Source organism: Passer domesticus, chromosome 17 (assembly GCF_036417665.1).
Source record: "Passer domesticus isolate bPasDom1 chromosome 17, bPasDom1.hap1, whole genome shotgun sequence".
Lineage (NCBI taxonomy): Eukaryota > Metazoa > Chordata > Aves > Passeriformes > Passeridae > Passer > Passer domesticus.
The window spans coordinates 8,393,913-8,409,658 of NC_087490.1; the positions used below are offsets into that span (position 1 = coordinate 8,393,913).

The window sequence follows — 15,746 nt, forward strand, 5'->3', positions numbered from 1 at the left end:
CATTTCCTTTTTTTCCATTTCCCTTTCCTTCCCGTGGCATCCCTTTTCCTGGTGCCTGGATATTTTCAGCACTTTGAGATGTGGATTTTCCCCATGCCCAAGTGGTTCAATATTTGTGCTTTCAAAAAGAGCCCAGCACTCCTGAGTGTCAATATAATCACAGAACTGAGTGACACTGCCCACCAGCAATTACACACAGATATAATTGGGGCCACCCTGAATAAAATAAATCAGAGAAAGCCATTCAACACAGACATTCATTCTTTCAAATACAGTCATTCATTTCATCTGAGATGGTACACTGACCTCTTTCAAAGTGAGCCACATGGTTCTCACTGCTACAGCAGAGCACCTCAAGATGTTTACCAAACACATAGAGACAAAACCGCCACGACAAAGGGAGATACATCTTAGAGATGAAATACAGAGCTTGGGTGAACCTGAACTGAAGCCTCTCAAGTTGAAAGTTACATCTCAACCATTCTGCCTTCCCACCTCACATACCAGAAGTCAAAGAAAGAAGAAAAGCAGGCTGGCCAGGGAAGAGGCAGCATTGCCCTTTCACCAGAGAACAAAGAAAGAGACTTCCAAAGAAACAGAGGAGAAATAGCAATCCTCAGAAACACCCCATCTGAATTCAAAAGCATCAGAAAGGAAAAAAAAAAATGTAGAGCTCTACACTGTGAGGACACGTCCACTGTTTGGAAAGCATGAAAAAACTGGATGAAGAAAATGTAACACTTCAGTGTCTCCAAGACAGCTGCAGTTTTCCTTGACTTAACCAGACTTGGCTGCCAGTAATTGGATTTTTTGCCCTCCACTTTCTTCATTGTAATTTGCTCTTCCACAAAATATGATTTCAAATTATGCAAGTAGAGTTTAAATCTAAGGAGGTAACATTAAGTTGTTTTTTTAAAATGAGTTTTAAAAAACTCCCGAGTTCATCTGTGCTGTTAGTAATGAGTTTATCTCAAACTTAAAAGCTTGGGGGGAACCCCATCAAATGGAATTTGTGCATGACTTCTGGAAGTATATGAAAAATTAACAAAAGCATCCAGTAGCAGTGGAGTTAAAAAGTTATTAGCCCCTGGATACACTCTGGCCAGAGCTCCTAAAACACATGCAGGCTGCAAGCAAAACTACACCAAGCTGCTTATCATTCTGAAGCAAAACTCAAGGATTAGCCTCCCACTGCACATCAGCTGGCCTCCATGCTACAGCAGGCACCAGGATTATGTTCACTTCCAAAGCTCCTGAGCATTTGGAATCCAGCAACCTCAGTGCATGAGATGGATGTACAGGAAGGAACACCAGCAGCATTTCCTACATGGATTTACTGAGCATCTTCTGAGTTGTCAGACAAACCAGTTTCAATGCCTTGAACGTGGGAGTGCTGAGTACAAGGAAGATAAACATCTCTCTCAAGATGAGCTTAAAAATGCATATAAAATATAATTATAACACATCAGGTGTTTACACTTATGTATTGAAGACATTTATTACAAACAGGCTGTCAGCTCTCATATAAAAGTAAAACATCTGAAAAATAAGAGCAGTCAGAGAATGCAATTCCCCTCAGTCCCATGGAACAGCAGTGAGATGTCTGCTGATGCAGCCCCTGGTCACAGCCAGCACCAGCAGTTCTGGGGGGAGGACTGGGATCCCAGCCATGAACAAGTCCAGAAATCCTTGCTTCGAGGAAGAATTCCTCCCAAATAGCAGGTGGCAGTATGCAAGTGTGAGAACCACAGCAAAGTCCATCCAGGGGCAGTGGCAAGGGGCACTGAAGAAGGCTGCAGCCAAAGCAGTGCAGCTCTCCTCACAGGAAAGGGCTGCAGAGCACATGGGAGCTTTCTGTGTGTCCCTAAGATCCAACTGCTGACAGATGTGTTTTGGTAAGAGATGGCATCAGTCTAAACTGAAGTGCTCTGCAAAAATATCATTTTTCTTCCCAAACAAACCTCGGACTTGCTCAAACTCCAGGGGCACATCAACAGCCTTTTTCTTTACTTCTCTATCAAAAAGCTACAAAATAAAAACCAGAAAATATTGTCAAAACTCAGTACAGGCTCTTCACCCCAAAAACACTGTACACTCTAAAGTCTTAAAACATCCAGCAAATAAACACTTCAAAGAAAAGAGCCACCACTGGTGCTCATGCTGTTATTTAACAGACCATTCTCCTGGTTTGCCCTGGTTCTGGGTAACCAAGTCAGTGCAGCTCCCTCCCCAGCAGCAAGGCAGATAAGCAAGGCTGCTGCATCCAGAATTTCCTTTCCTCTGGTTCCAGTCATTCACAAAGGCACAGCAGCATTACCTCAGAAGCTGAGAGCTCCAGGAGCCCTGATATGTCATCCTCCATTTCAGACAGGGACTGGTTCAGGACAGCAGCTGCCTTGGCCACATCTGGGTGATAATGGTTCTGGAGAGACTGGAAAAGCAAAACAAACAGGAGATAATCTAAAAGTACAGGGTAACACACATCCATCTGCACTCCACACAGGAGTCTGCCCATTTGTTGGTCAGATCTCCAGTGACCACCAAATTCCATCAGATCCAAGTTTGCTGCACCATGCTACTAGAGAGCTTCACAAAATCCTAATTTCAGGCATCTTTCAAACAATGTCAAAGGCTCCTCTCACATGGTCACATCCAGCTCAAGACAAATTCATCCACAGGCCATGCCTACACTGCATAACCCAATTCTGCCACCCCACAGTGCCCCCCATGCCACACCCAAGCTCCAGCTCTTCAGAATTCTTGCTGCTGCTTCAGCCCCCTACTAAAACCCCTCATCCATTTCTAGAGGATATCCTGGTTCTACCCAATTCATTTCCATCAGTGCTCACCAAGTTCCTCTCTCCCCTCCAGAGCAAATGAGGAGCCTGGTCCATTTGCAGCTTTAGTCTGTTTCAGCTGTGAACTGCAAGTTCAAATGTGTGCTCACAAGCCCCCCACTATCTAGCATATACATTTCTCCAGTGTATGGAATCCTTTGCTAGGACAGAAAATGATGCAGAGTAAGAGAACTCATCTCATTTGCAAGACATATGTCAAGCAGGTTCTTGTGAAAGGGGCTGTCCACTGCCAACACACATCAAGGAAGCAGCAAGGGTGGAAAAGACCCATACCAGACCCAGATGCTCATTTTGGAATGACATACCTGAATCTCCCAGAGAGAGCTCTGCAAAGCCCTGCTTTCAGATGGCTCCTTCTCCTCCATAACATATGGATCTTCTGACATATCTAAGGAAATAGGAGATACACAGCTAACACCTCCTGTGTGATGTACATAAACCCAAAGGGAACACAGCCAGCCCCAGAGCAGTGCTACAGCCAGAGCTGCTCCTTCCCAAGTCATTTATGGTTCCAGGGACAAACTGACAAATCCCAGCATGACCCAAGAGTCACTGCCGGCAGGACTACAGAACCATGTTACTTTTAAAGAGCAGAGGAAGTAGGGCACTTGGAATAGCTTTGAACTTAACAGCAGGAGCCTGCTGACCTTTCACTCAAGGGGCAGGACAAAGGGATCCTTCCAACCCTCAGAACTGCCATCTCCCCTTTTCCTCCACAGGAATGCTCCTCCTGATGCTGCCTCAGAGGCACACCACAAGTCCCCTGTTACCTGCTGGCCCTCCTGGTCTGTGCAGCAGCACCTTGCAGGCGGGGTGCCTGCGGAAGAGGTTGCAGATGAAGGGGATGATCATGAGGAGAGCCTCGGGAGGGGCCGTGAGCGCCAGCCGCGCCAGCCGCTTGATGAACGCTGCCACCAGGTAGGCTGGCAAGTGCCTGGGGACAGGGGACAGCAGGGAGCAGCTGTTACAATGCTGGCAGGACAGCCAGCAGCCTCAGCCACCCCAACAGCGTGTCAGGGGGCTCGTCAGGCTGGCTTGGCTGTGGAGTAAAGAGAAGCTTTAGGAATCTCGCTTTTTTGTTGTGTGCTCGCTGGAACAGATTTTTGGGGGAATTTATATTCAGTGCAGGAATAATCTCAGCTCACTGTGAGATTCAATCCTGACACATGGCACCATTTTCAAGCACAGCCCCCGTACGTGGCCATTCTCATGGCAAACTTTATTCAGTCCTTTCATGAACTGACTGCTTGGTCAGGCAACCTTAATTATATTCTTCTTATGTCATTTTGTGGGTTTAATCAATACCCAGGCCATGGTGTTAAATTTACATAACACTTCCAAGCACTGCAGCTGTTAATGGGAACATAAAGCTCCCATGTAGTGTAAATGTGCAGCATAATTCTTTTTTTTTAATGGTAAAAATGCACATTTCTAACAGCAACCACCTCATTTAGGCCCCTTTTTCACGTCAGAAGATGAAAATGACAATTTTCAGTCACTCAGGCCTCACTACACCTGCCAGGCTCAACAAAGTTACCCACAGGTCTTGTCACTCTCTCCAAAGTACACCAGGAATACAAGGGGGTTGGATATGAAGTGCCTGGTGCTGTTACTGTTGGGTTATTTTATAACATATGACAGCAACTATATGACCAGCTGCCTATCCCATTTCTTCCCTGTGTACAATGAACTGACAACATCAAGACAGGCTGTCAAACACTTCACATTTCAGTGCTTTATGTCTGCAAAAAGCCATCCATTTATCAACAGCTTTTTAATCTATAAAAAGCCTGCAAATTTCACTTTTCCATTTTTACAAAGACAAGACAGAAAATTCATCACTTTCACCCAAACTGGAACAGAGATCAAAAACACATCCATAAGCACTTGCAGCTCAAACTCTGATAACTAACTGCAATTCTTCCTTTCTGAAAATCCATGGCTGTGAGGCAAATCTTCAAAAATAGCACATGAAAAATTACACAAGACTACAATAATAGTCTCAGATTGAGTTTTCTCCATAAAAATGTATCTAATCCAGCAGGCACACTGAATACATTAAATCCAGACATGTGGGAGACTGCTCAAGAAAAGAAAAGCAGGAGGAAAATATGTGAGCACACATAATAAAGATGCTACTTACGATGAAGACAAAAACAGATCAGTCAGGTGGAAAAAGCGAGCTCGGTACTTCACGTGATAGATGGAAGGGTCTAACAGACTGTACAGCTTCTTGTAAAAGTCAGGATACTCCCTGTTCAACAAAAGGAAAAATACAACATCCATTAGTGGTGTACAGAGGGGCTGTGTCTAAATGTTTTTGTGCTTTCATTAAGAGTACCCCAGCCACTGCCGTGCTCTGTTTAGCTCTCTTAGGCTTCCCTCTACAGTCACCACCTGAAAACAAGCTGCAAGGTGAATTTTTGGCTCTTGCAGTGCCCAGCTATCTTCAGGGTGTGAAGCCATGTCCAGTGACTGCAAATGGTACAGGATGCAGTGAAAGGGACACCGAAGACCATGGCTTCACTCTGTAATCAGATCAATGGAAATTGATTTTTAAGTGCTGAGCAACCACAGCCTAGAGAACAGACTATTCAGGTTCAGTTGTAAAAGAAATCAGACAGCCAGAAAAGCTCAGCATCCCAACAGCCTGAGCCTCTTGTGCAGTTTGGCTTTCTCATGGGGGAATTTCAAAGCCTGAAGGTGTGGTGAATCTATTTCAGTTCCTCTTACATAAAGACATAAATGCAAAAAAACCTGTTCCTTTAAAGTCTTTTTACTTACAGATTATGCTGATGAATCAAAATAAACAACCCATTTAAGGCTAGAAGACTGATTGCTCCACCTGTAAGAAAACAGGCAGATATCAACACAATAAAAATAAGTAGAAAAACATAATCAAGTTTTTTTCTATAATACAATCTTCCCAGAAGGAAAGCAAAACTCAATAGCTGAAATCAGAGCCAGTGTGATGGCTGAAAGGTGCCACAATTTCATCTACACCTTTCCAGAGACTCCCAAGCTTCCTACAAGGATTATGCTGTAGTTAGTAGAACAAACGTTCAACAACTAAGACACAAAATGTGCTGCTCTAATTCCTAAACAAAGTCACAGTGGGGAAGAAAAAGTCTACTCAAAAAGGACATTTCTGCAGGAATCTGGATCCTGTGTTTGGATCAGCAGCACTGGCTGAACTCTGTATTTAAAACACATCACTCCAGTATTCCACTCTTCCCCAAAGCCTTAAATATACACACAAGGAGCAATGACATTGACAAACACAGGCAAAATCATCTCACTTTCAAGGACAATGGAGTTGACCCTAGTTCCTTAGCTCCATCCCAGCCAAAAGTACACCTATTCCATCACCCAGGGTGTGGTGCTGCATCCAGCAGAGCTTCCAAGTCCATCTGTCCCATGCTGGAGGTGCCACAAGGGACAGAAGGCTGTTCTCACTCACCTATGCCATAGGCCACTGTCAAGAAGTCCATCATGAGAGTGGGCTCGTTCATGTAAGGCAGGACAGAGTCGTGCAGAATGACAAGAACCTTTTTGTAAAGGCCAGGGGGCAGCTGTGAAGGACAAAACAGAGAAACAAGCACTGCAGGGAGAACTCAGTCAGCAGCAGCAACCTGTGGCTCAAAAAGGCAATGCACAAGCAGAAGGGAATGTGCCAGGAAAATACAGAACAGCTTGCAGCAGCAGTTCCCAAATGGGAGAGTTTACAAATGACCCCAAGGAAGTTCATTCAAGAAGCAGGAGCTGACAGCTAACAGTGTCATCACTCAGATGGGGAAAACCACCAGGAAAAATGCAGGGGAAACTTCAACTTGTGAGCAGAGATTGTTATGCTGCAGATCACCCTTAAGGGCAGAGATGTTTAAGGTAGGGAAAAAAGGCTGAGGGTAAGGAGAAAAAGCAGATCATACATGAGGTCATGTTTCTTGGCAGAGTGATCCAACAGAAATGGTCACTGGGCTGTTCCCACCCAACACTCAAATTCTGGGGTCCTACCAGCAGCTTCCTGCAAGGCTGGACACAACTACTAAGGATCAGTAATCCTTAAATTAAAGACCAATGCAGATCAGTGGCAGAAGTAATACTCACCTTGTGCTTCAAAAAAGTCAGCCACATTTTCTCAAACACCTGTTTGTGTGCCTTAAAACAGAATTGCAAACAGTGAGTTAAACACACTACTACAGATTTTTAAGCAGACAAAATTTCAGTTCTAATGCACCAAATGAACAGTTACCTGCAGCTTTGAAAATTTCAACTCCTCACGGTTATCTAAGAAGAAAGGGAAACCAGATGTTGAACTTGAAATGCATATTCAAAAAATTAAGATGACCCTTTTTAACTTAGCCCTTTGATGCTCTAAAAACTTGGGCTGAAGTACCTAATTTGATACAAGGCCACAACACACCCCCTGCAGACTGAGGAATGTAGATTTTTAAGACTGTTTAGAATCACAGTGATCAAAGAAGCACACATTCTTCATCAGGAAACAATAATAAAGTCTTTACATACTAAAAATCATAAATCTGATTTACCTTTTCACACACAGTTTATCATGCAGAGTTTACTAACCTTGCGTGACCATAAATTTGACCATCTCAGACTCTTTGTTTGGCATGTTAATAGGTGAGATGAGGGAAAATACATTCTGCTGGTAAAAAGGCAGAGGCCTCTGAGGAAAAAAGCATATAAACAAACATGAAGCAAGTTCCACATCAGATAACAAGATGCTGGGCTTCAATACTGCCCTGTTTCCAAGTACTGAATATATTTAGGAAAAAGAAAGGGGAAATGATGACTAAACTACACACTGGTATCTCCTCTGTTGCAGCCTCAGCCTGGAGTACTACATGCTTATCCAACATGAAACCTGTTTGTGTACTTATTCTGGTTTAACAAAACTGTGGATCCAATGAAGGAAACAGGTTCTTCATCTGCACCAGTGTAAACAGAATTAAAAGTTCTCTGTGTGTCACCCAAGCTGTGAAGATTTGGATAAAACAGAAGCTAGAGCTCAGACCAGAAACAACAGTATGTGTCTTGAGTAAAGCCAGTCTTGGCATACTGACATACATAAGAAAAAACTCAATGCCTCCATTAGGCACACTCATTTCTCTGGCTTCCAAATATTTCCATACACTACTAACTCCTCCCTGCTTCACACACAAGATACACAACCCAGAGCAGCTCATCCAGAGCCCCCTGAGCAGCAACAATTTGTTACCTCCTTTGTCTTTTGCATGACCTGCCCGACGTTGGCAGTGACAGCCTTCATGACAAAGTACCGCACGTCGTCGTACTCCATGCACTCCTGAAAGCGGGAGATCAGCAGCGAGGCGTCCTCCGTGGTGGGAAGCAAACCATCAACAACCACCTAACAAAGGGTTTGGAAAGGAAAGCAACGACTCAGTCTCTCGCAGCACTGGAGAACAGAGTGAGATGGCTGAGGGCACATGAGCTCGTGTGCCATCAGGTCACTGGCAAGAGGGACTTCTCAGTTCTGCAGCGTACCTTGAGAAGGTCACATGGAAAAGTTAAAGTTCCCTTCCACTCTATTTTGATCAATGGATACTGTGCCTCCAATTCCACAAACTTCATGAGCGTGCAGAGTGCCAGCTCCTTTAAAAAAAAAAGAAAGTAACATCACAAAAAAAAAAAACCACCAAAAAACATCTAAACAAGAACACCAGGGGAGGAAACTTTCAAGAGGAGGAAGAGTGATATATTATTTCCTGAGAAGGCTGCATGCTCGTTGCTGGTGAGCAGAGCATCACTGCTGTCTCACAGCACTGCTTGCCCTCCCACACTGAAATGCTGGGGAGAGCCCAAGGGAGCCCCGTGAACCCCCGTGGGCCAGCAGCGGGCTCAGGACCCACCTTGACCTGGAAGGCGTCGTGCCCCAGGAGCTCGCCCAGGCAGCCCACGCAGTCCCTGTAGCGGTGCCTCATCCATATCCTGTACTTGTCCTCGGCGCTGTAGCTCTCTGTGAGGGACAGACACACAGACGCACACACACTCAGGCTGGGCTCGGGCAGGGCCGCGCCCGTCCCGGGCAGGCCGCGGGCCCCGCTCCGCGCTCACCGCCCAGAGAGGCGTCCTGGTCGGGCAGCGGCCCCACGAACAGCTCCCGCCGCTCCAGCAGCGCCCCGAACAGCCGGCTGCAGGTCCTGGCGGCGCTCACGATGTCCTCCGGCTCCTCCTGGCCCTGGGGAACAGCGTGTCAGAGCGGCGGCCCGGCCGCGCTGCCCTCCCTCAGCCCTCAGCCCGCTCCCCGGCCCGGCCCGGCCCGCACCGCCAGCGGCTCCAGCAGCTCGAAGACGCGGTTGGCGCTGGAGCGGCTGCCCAGCACGGCCTCCAGGCAGGCGGCGAGCGCGGCCTCCCGCGCCATGCCCGCATGGGAGGATGGAGGAGGAGCCGCGGCCGCTCCGCCCGCAGGCGGGGCCGGCAGCGGGGCGGGGATCGCGATCGGGACCGGGACCGGGATCGGGATCCGTCCCGCCGCCCACCCCGCCCCTCCCGGTAACCCCTCGGTAACCCCCGGTACAGAAGGCAGGCCGAGGCAGCGGTATAAAAATGTACACTTTATTACACCTTCAGGTAGGATACAGCACTATTCCTTATCATCCTACTGGGTCGAGTACAAATGTTCATCACTTATGTACAGGTTGACTTCCTAACACACTCCTGGGAGAAAGACACATCAAAAGGAAGAAAAAAAAAATTAGAAGGGAAAAAAATGCGGTGACTTTTTATCTTCATCAACTGACCTAAACAAGAAACAATCGCCTCTTTAGACACCGAATCAGACCAGCACAACGACGTAGCCAGCAGCTCTCCCACTGCTGGAAGTGTTCCCCCCCACCCCGACCTTCATGCACATCATCAAAGCTAAACACTTAAAAGTAAAACTGGGGCTACCTAAGCAATGTTTTTGGATGAGAAAGGCTATACTGTACACAGTGTCACTATCCATTACCACTGCATCTGCTTTGCATTTTAAACTACTCTGCTGTCAGCAGTGCCAGCTCCCTGGCTGGCAGTGAAGATTAGGGGATGGCACATGCCAGGGGTTAGCAGGGTCAGGGGGATACTACTGCATGCAAAAACAGCTTTAAAAAATGCCCTTGTGTTTGTACACCTGAGGGTCTGAAAAAAAAGTACGCAGGACAAAAGGGGTATAAAATAAAAAAATCAGGAACGCTGCCTGAGCCAATGTTTGCATTTGTGATCTGAACAGAATTGGCTGTACCTATCCCAACTAACACAGAGGAGCTGGCTGAGAATTCTTTCTTGTTTAAGCCATGTGGATTGCCAGGTACCAACAAGTGTGGACATACAGAGGTAAAAACAAAATATATGCTCTCCTTGCCCTTAAATAGGCTCCTTTCCTAAAAGAGTAAAAAACGAAAAAATAATTTTAAAACCGTCTCAGAAAAGGAATGTTGTAATTTTGTCTGGATTTTACACATTGTGCAGTTTTATGGCCAAAGTAAAATAAATCCCTTCAAGCCACCATGGGTTTTTTGATTCCTCACTCAGTGCTATTTTCAAAGTCTGTTATTCATTGTATGCAAGAAAAGTAAAGAAACCCCCCACAGTTCTATGCAGCTTTTTGCTTTTTTTTTTCTCCATTACAATAAGGCAAACTGATTTGGAGGAAGAGGCCACGCTCTATTCACATCCAAAATACCCACCTGAAGATACATTCATTGTTAGCTTTAGTAAAAGAATAGTACAAAAGTTAGATCTTACTCTTTACACAGTTGAAGAATTAAGTCTTAGATTTAATTTCACTATTCTCCCCCTCCCCCAGCCCCCCACCCCCCAAGCTGAAAGCCGTGTAAAAAGTACTGAACATTTAAACATGTTGCAAGAGCAGAATGAAACTGAGAGATTAGATTTTATCAGCTGGAGATTTTTTTGTGACAGAAGTCCCATGAGAAACAGCTATGGATCATCTGTTTAGCTGTATCTACTAAACAATTCTTTTACAAAAAAAAAATGGGCTACACTTTAATACACATTTACTATCAACACAGTATTTACTCAGCTCATGCCTAAAATATCCATTATTTTAAAGTGAAATACGAGAATGAGCACACAGGTTGGGTGATTCAGTAAACTGTACACAAAAACTACTAACAAACATTTTAAAAGACTTACAAAAATGGAGAATGAAACCTTTTTTTTTTCCTTTTTAATTACATATACTTACAGGTTTTCACATTTATTGGCTAAACTTTGCAGGGAGCACTTCAAGTCTGTGCTAGATCTTCCAGGGGCGTTTACCACAGGGAAGAACAACACAGAGCTTTTGTACAGATGGAAAATACTGTGCTGTATCAACTACACCTGGTTCTTTGTGTGGCTTCACTGTGGGTACTGAGCACACACTGAACTGCAGCAAGGAGCTGCACATGCCCACAGGCAGGTGTGGTATTCTAACACAGATGGATTTTACTGACATTTATGGCAGATCACCATTTCACTTTTGAGAAGCTGGGCAGAATTTCAACCTAAGTAATGCTTGCTTTATGTGGTTTAAATGAGCACAGAGAACACAGGCAGAATGCATCTTGTACAGAGTTTGAGTGCTAAACAGTTGCTAATACACTGAAGTTACACGTGAATTTTCATGTTTAAATGTTCACCAGCAAGAAACCTTCTGCTACAAAAAAAAAAAAAATAAAAAATAGAGGTGTTTTGTCTTCATTTGGATGTTTGGAGTAGCTTCTCACTTGTCTCAGCAAACACAAAATATTGTGTTTCTCTGTTATTGCAATAGTTCAACTTGGTTTAGTAGGTGCCTTTAATCTGACAGTCGGTGTCCTCATCTGCACTTTTGCTTGCTGACTCTGGGCCTCAGGTGTTGCTGGTGTCTGGGCTGGGTTCTGTACACCTGGAGCCTGAACCTGGGGAGATGCTGTGGTCACCACCTGCTGCTGGATCAGTTTCTGCTGCACGACCTGAGCAGTAGCAGTGGTTGCAGGGATCACCTGAACCTGCTGTTGACCTGCTGTCGTCTGAGAAAGGGTCACAGTCTGGGGCTGAGCTTGTACCTGCACATCAGGAAGAAAAGGCAATTACTAAATGGTTTGGCATTAAACAGCAATCCTTACATTTCTGCTCTACAGAAGGAATTCTGCTTCCTTAGGTATTAGCTCTCTTAACTGACAAACAACTTGGACAAAGATTCTGGGAACAGAGGCTCTGTGGTTTCACTGAGAAACACCATTCTGTCACATTTTCTAGAGCCTTATAAATCAGAAGTAAGAGCCAAAGTGCCTGTAACTCAGGTCTCTGCTGTGCAAATCCAAGGACATGCCCTCAGATACATTCAGAAGGCAGATGAAAGGTATAGAAACCCTACCAGATATATAGGAAAATTCCTGCACTGCAGAAGTGAAGGAGCAGGGAAAAAAACAGAGGGACAGCCAGAAGACCAAAGAGGTTAAAATGCTGCCTCTGCACCCATATTGTGACAATAAATACAGCCACTGAGACTTCCCACCAGTCTCTGCCATTTCCCTTTCAGACTACAGCTGCCAGTCTCTATTGCAAATTTATGGCAGAATTGTTTGAACTCCATCCAGACATTTAATTTTCATAGCTCTACCCAGAGCAAGGGGGAAAAAAAAAATCAACATCTCCTTGTTCAGAGGACAAGGTAATGAAAACTGAGCAGCTTCAGCTGCCTTTGTCAGATGCAGAAACCAAACAAAGCTACAAGGACTTCTCCAGAGGAAAAATTAACACTTGAATGTTCCAAAAGGAAGCACTAAAAATGCAGATAAAAAGAATGCCACATACACATAAAGACCACAGTTTAAAAAATACTTATGGCCTAAATCTACTGCCACTGAAGTCACTGGTATACATGGGAGGGAAACTATTTGTCTTTATGCCACCACTGATGATTTTGAAAATGATCTAGCAGCTCTTCCTGCCTACAGAGGGCAACTGATGTGTTGACTGATGAGGTTTCTACTTCCTGCTGTCTACTTTGCCCTTGAAGCATTCACATCTAAGGTGGTTATCAGACAGCTTACACCACTTTATCACTATTTTGAGATAAACAGTCACAGATTTTATTCTGCAGTAAAACTCTGCACTGTGAACTGTGACAGATAAAGAGCCGACTGGCCCAGATTTCTGTGCACCAAGGGCAAGAACTTCATCCACCCTCCAAAGCTAAATCACTCCTGCCAATCAACTGCCTACGTTAGGCTTGTTGCTAATGATCTGGATGACATTGTTCTGAACAGTGCTAATTAAACTGCCTGGTCATTAGGGGAGGGAAACTAAACCACCTGAGCTTCTCCTGCCCGAGCCCTGTATGCTAACATTTGGAACAGGTACCACACTGTTCAGCCTTTCACAGAGCACTTGGCACAGCTCAATGAACTGAAACAAAACAACTTGTAACCTTCAATTTGTCCTAATTTTTGTGGAAAAAGCTCAGATGGTGCTCATTAGTTCAATTATTTGCTATATTGACTATACATCACCAGAAACCAATTTTTATACATCCTTTCAGCTCTAGAAAACACCTTGAAAAATCTGTTTTTCAGCTTATCTACAGTGATGAACAAACATTGCTACATCTATGAAAGTTTTAGACCAGAGAATATACCTCAGCTGATTCAGTATTCAAGACCTATTTTTATAGAAAGGGACTTGCTATATCCTTCAAAAATACTACCTATGCCACACATAACATGAAAAATAAACACATTGCAAAAAAATGAGCTTTTCTGAAGATCATGTTTGCAGTGCTACATTTGACAAGAGCAAAACCTACCTGTTGGGAAACTGAAACCATCTGCTGAATGTTGGCAACAGTAGCCTGTTGCTGGACCACTTGTGGGAGTTTTGCAACCTGTAGTGATATGAAATAAAGAAAGATTGGATCAAAATAAAAAGCTGCTGATAGCTGCAAAACAACAAGGCCTGTTAATGGTAAGTTGCAGCTTGGCATTTTCAGTGAGGTTGAATGTTTATGAAACATTTTAGGTCCATGAAAACAACTTAGCTAAGGGAGGAAGAGAAATATTTTCAATTTTAACTACAACAAAGTAATTTTCTCCTAACTAGCTAGAAAACTGAAGGAAGCACATGAGTTCCAACAGATTACATTATCTGGGATATACTTTTGAAAGAGCAAGGCTTCCAATTCCCTTCTTTTTCCTTGGTTAGGCTGATCCAGTTATGCAGAAAAGAAAGTATGTGAGTTGTCACCTACTCTAGGCTGCCAGAGATTAGGCTGTGAGGCAGCACCAGAATCAGGAAAAACTCTGGCTGAATTTTCCTTAGTAAACACAGTATGGAATCCCTTGCCTAATAAAAAGGAGTGACTCAATTATTTTATTTCGAAGAGGAAAGGCAAACTTGCAGCTCACAGTTGCTCTGACTTGCTGTAAGGCCACATATGCAGCACCAGTGAATTTTATCAAAAAGTAAATTTAAATGAATGTGTGACTAGAATTAAAATGAGTGGGTGCTGAATTCTACCTCACCTCTTGTCTTTATAATTCTCCAGTCCCAGTACAGTTTAAGGGTGTAAACCTGTGTTACCTGTACCTGAATCTGGGCCTGCACTTGCTGGGTTCCACCTGGTTTCTGGGTTTGGGAAATTGGAGTTGTTAAGAACTGTGTTTTAATGGCAGGCTGTGTAGCATAAGTTACTTTTTGCTGCTGTGAAGTCTGCTGTTGGGTCTGGACCGTAACTTGTTGAGCATTTATCTGCACAAGAGAAAAAAAGGCAACAATGACACAAAAGGTAAGTGTATTTTAAAGAATAGGTATGTTGGGGAAAAAAAGATTAATTACATTTAATTATTGAAAAAAATTCTCCCAGGATTAGCAATAAAAAAATGAGCACTAGATAAAAGTCTTCATGCATTTACACAAATATTCAAAATTAAAGTATTTAATGAAAAGTTTCTCTCTTACACACAACACTCACATAACAACAGACTTACTAAAAACTACCAAACTATCAACAACTTCACAGAAAAAATGAAGCACCTGAGAACCTGTTCTCTCTAGATAGACCTAAGATGCACCCCTAGAAATCCTGACTGACTCTGTCGGGGTGCCCTGGTCATCCAGAACCAAAGCTTTACAACCACAGAGCCACGGCACAAGTTAATGGGAGAGCAGACAATGGTACCTTTTGCTGCACAGTAGCCTGTCCCTGTGCAACCTGGGGCTGGATGGCTTTCTGCTGCTGTGCTGCTTGGTGGTGCTTGAGTTTCAGCAGCTGCTGGACATGCAGTGGCTGTGCAACTACTGTCTGGCCTCCTGAAAATTACAGAAGTAATTAGAACTGTAAGAGTCTTCAGTTTATTGCTTTGTCCAGTAAACACAGCTTGCACACACAGATTCTACTTTTACAGACGTACACATTTGCACAGCTTTGAGCACTAACAACCCACTGATTTTAATGGGAATAAGACATGATTTTGACAGTAGAGAAAAATTCTTATCTAAGGGCATGAGTAAGCTAATTTTTTGTTCCAACAGCAATCTTCCTACAAGAAAAAAATTGTCTATGCTATAGGAGACTGCTATGAAATACAATTTTTCCTATTTCCAACTTGCATTCACATACCTGCTGCTTTCTGTGGCTGCCCAATGGCAACACTAATGCCTGCCACAGTCACAGGGAGTGTGGTGACTCCTGCAGATGACACAACAGCAGCTGGAACAGACACCACTGGAGGCTTTGCCAGAGCAACCTGTGCTGCTTGTGGAGTCTGGGCCTGGATCTGTCCTTGTGCTTGGAGCTGGGAAGCAGGAACACGAGTCTAAGCAGTAAGGAATGAAGATTATTGTACCAGCACAGAAGGATTTGCTGCATATAACAGGTGA

The 15,746-nt window shown here is 44.2% G+C and overlaps 2 protein-coding genes and 1 long non-coding RNA gene across 18 annotated transcripts in view; 1 reads left to right on the forward strand and 2 right to left on the reverse strand.

The window, feature by feature from the left end:
* The window catches only part of LOC135282758 (uncharacterized), an 87,830-nt gene extending 84,038 nt beyond the window's left edge, over nucleotides 1-3,792 (forward strand). The window contains exon 7 of the long non-coding RNA XR_010348801.1: nucleotides 3,578-3,792. This is a non-coding gene — a long non-coding RNA (uncharacterized LOC135282758). The remainder of the gene's footprint in view (nucleotides 1-3,577) is intronic.
* Nucleotides 1,317-9,321, reverse strand: NOC4L (nucleolar complex associated 4 homolog). Its single transcript, XM_064392806.1, has 15 exons — nucleotides 9,166-9,321; nucleotides 8,955-9,078; nucleotides 8,750-8,856; nucleotides 8,385-8,492; nucleotides 8,098-8,247; nucleotides 7,446-7,545; nucleotides 7,111-7,145; nucleotides 6,966-7,016; nucleotides 6,319-6,430; nucleotides 5,643-5,703; nucleotides 5,002-5,112; nucleotides 3,629-3,792; nucleotides 3,164-3,246; nucleotides 2,318-2,431; nucleotides 1,317-2,025 (listed from the first exon to the last, which is right to left on the reverse strand). The coding sequence occupies exons 1-15, from the start codon at nucleotides 9,259-9,261 to the stop codon at nucleotides 1,909-1,911; spliced, it is 1,533 nt and encodes a 510-aa protein (XP_064248876.1). The 5' UTR covers nucleotides 9,262-9,321; the 3' UTR covers nucleotides 1,317-1,908.
* A 118-nt stretch (nucleotides 9,322-9,439) lies between these two features.
* The window catches only part of EP400 (E1A binding protein p400), a 46,833-nt gene continuing 40,526 nt past the window's right edge, over nucleotides 9,440-15,746 (reverse strand). For 11 of the 16 annotated variants that reach the window (XM_064392796.1, XM_064392792.1, XM_064392791.1 and 8 more), the window contains 5 exons: nucleotides 15,487-15,682; nucleotides 15,046-15,176; nucleotides 14,448-14,615; nucleotides 13,675-13,752; nucleotides 9,440-11,932 (listed from right to left, as the gene is read on the reverse strand). In XM_064392796.1, the coding sequence (XP_064248866.1) occupies nucleotides 11,660-11,932; nucleotides 13,675-13,752; nucleotides 14,448-14,615; nucleotides 15,046-15,176; nucleotides 15,487-15,682 (846 nt within the window). In that variant the 3' untranslated portion in view covers nucleotides 9,440-11,659. The remainder of the gene's footprint in view (nucleotides 11,933-13,674; nucleotides 13,753-14,447; nucleotides 14,616-15,045; nucleotides 15,177-15,486; nucleotides 15,683-15,746) is intronic. The other 5 variants (XM_064392803.1, XM_064392790.1, XM_064392802.1 and 2 more) reach the window with 3 other exon arrangements.

Coding starts and splice junctions, on each gene's coding strand:
- NOC4L (XM_064392806.1), bottom strand. CDS start 9,261: ATGGCGCGGGAGGCCGCGCTCGCCGCCTGCCTGGAGGCCGTGCTGGGC. Junction 8,857..8,954: donor CCAGGACGCCTCTCTGGGCG/GTGAGCGCGGAG, acceptor TGTCCCTCACAG/AGAGCTACAGCGCCGAGGAC. Junction 5,704..6,318: donor GACAGTGGCCTATGGCATAG/GTGAGTGAGAAC, acceptor GTTTTCTTACAG/GTGGAGCAATCAGTCTTCTA.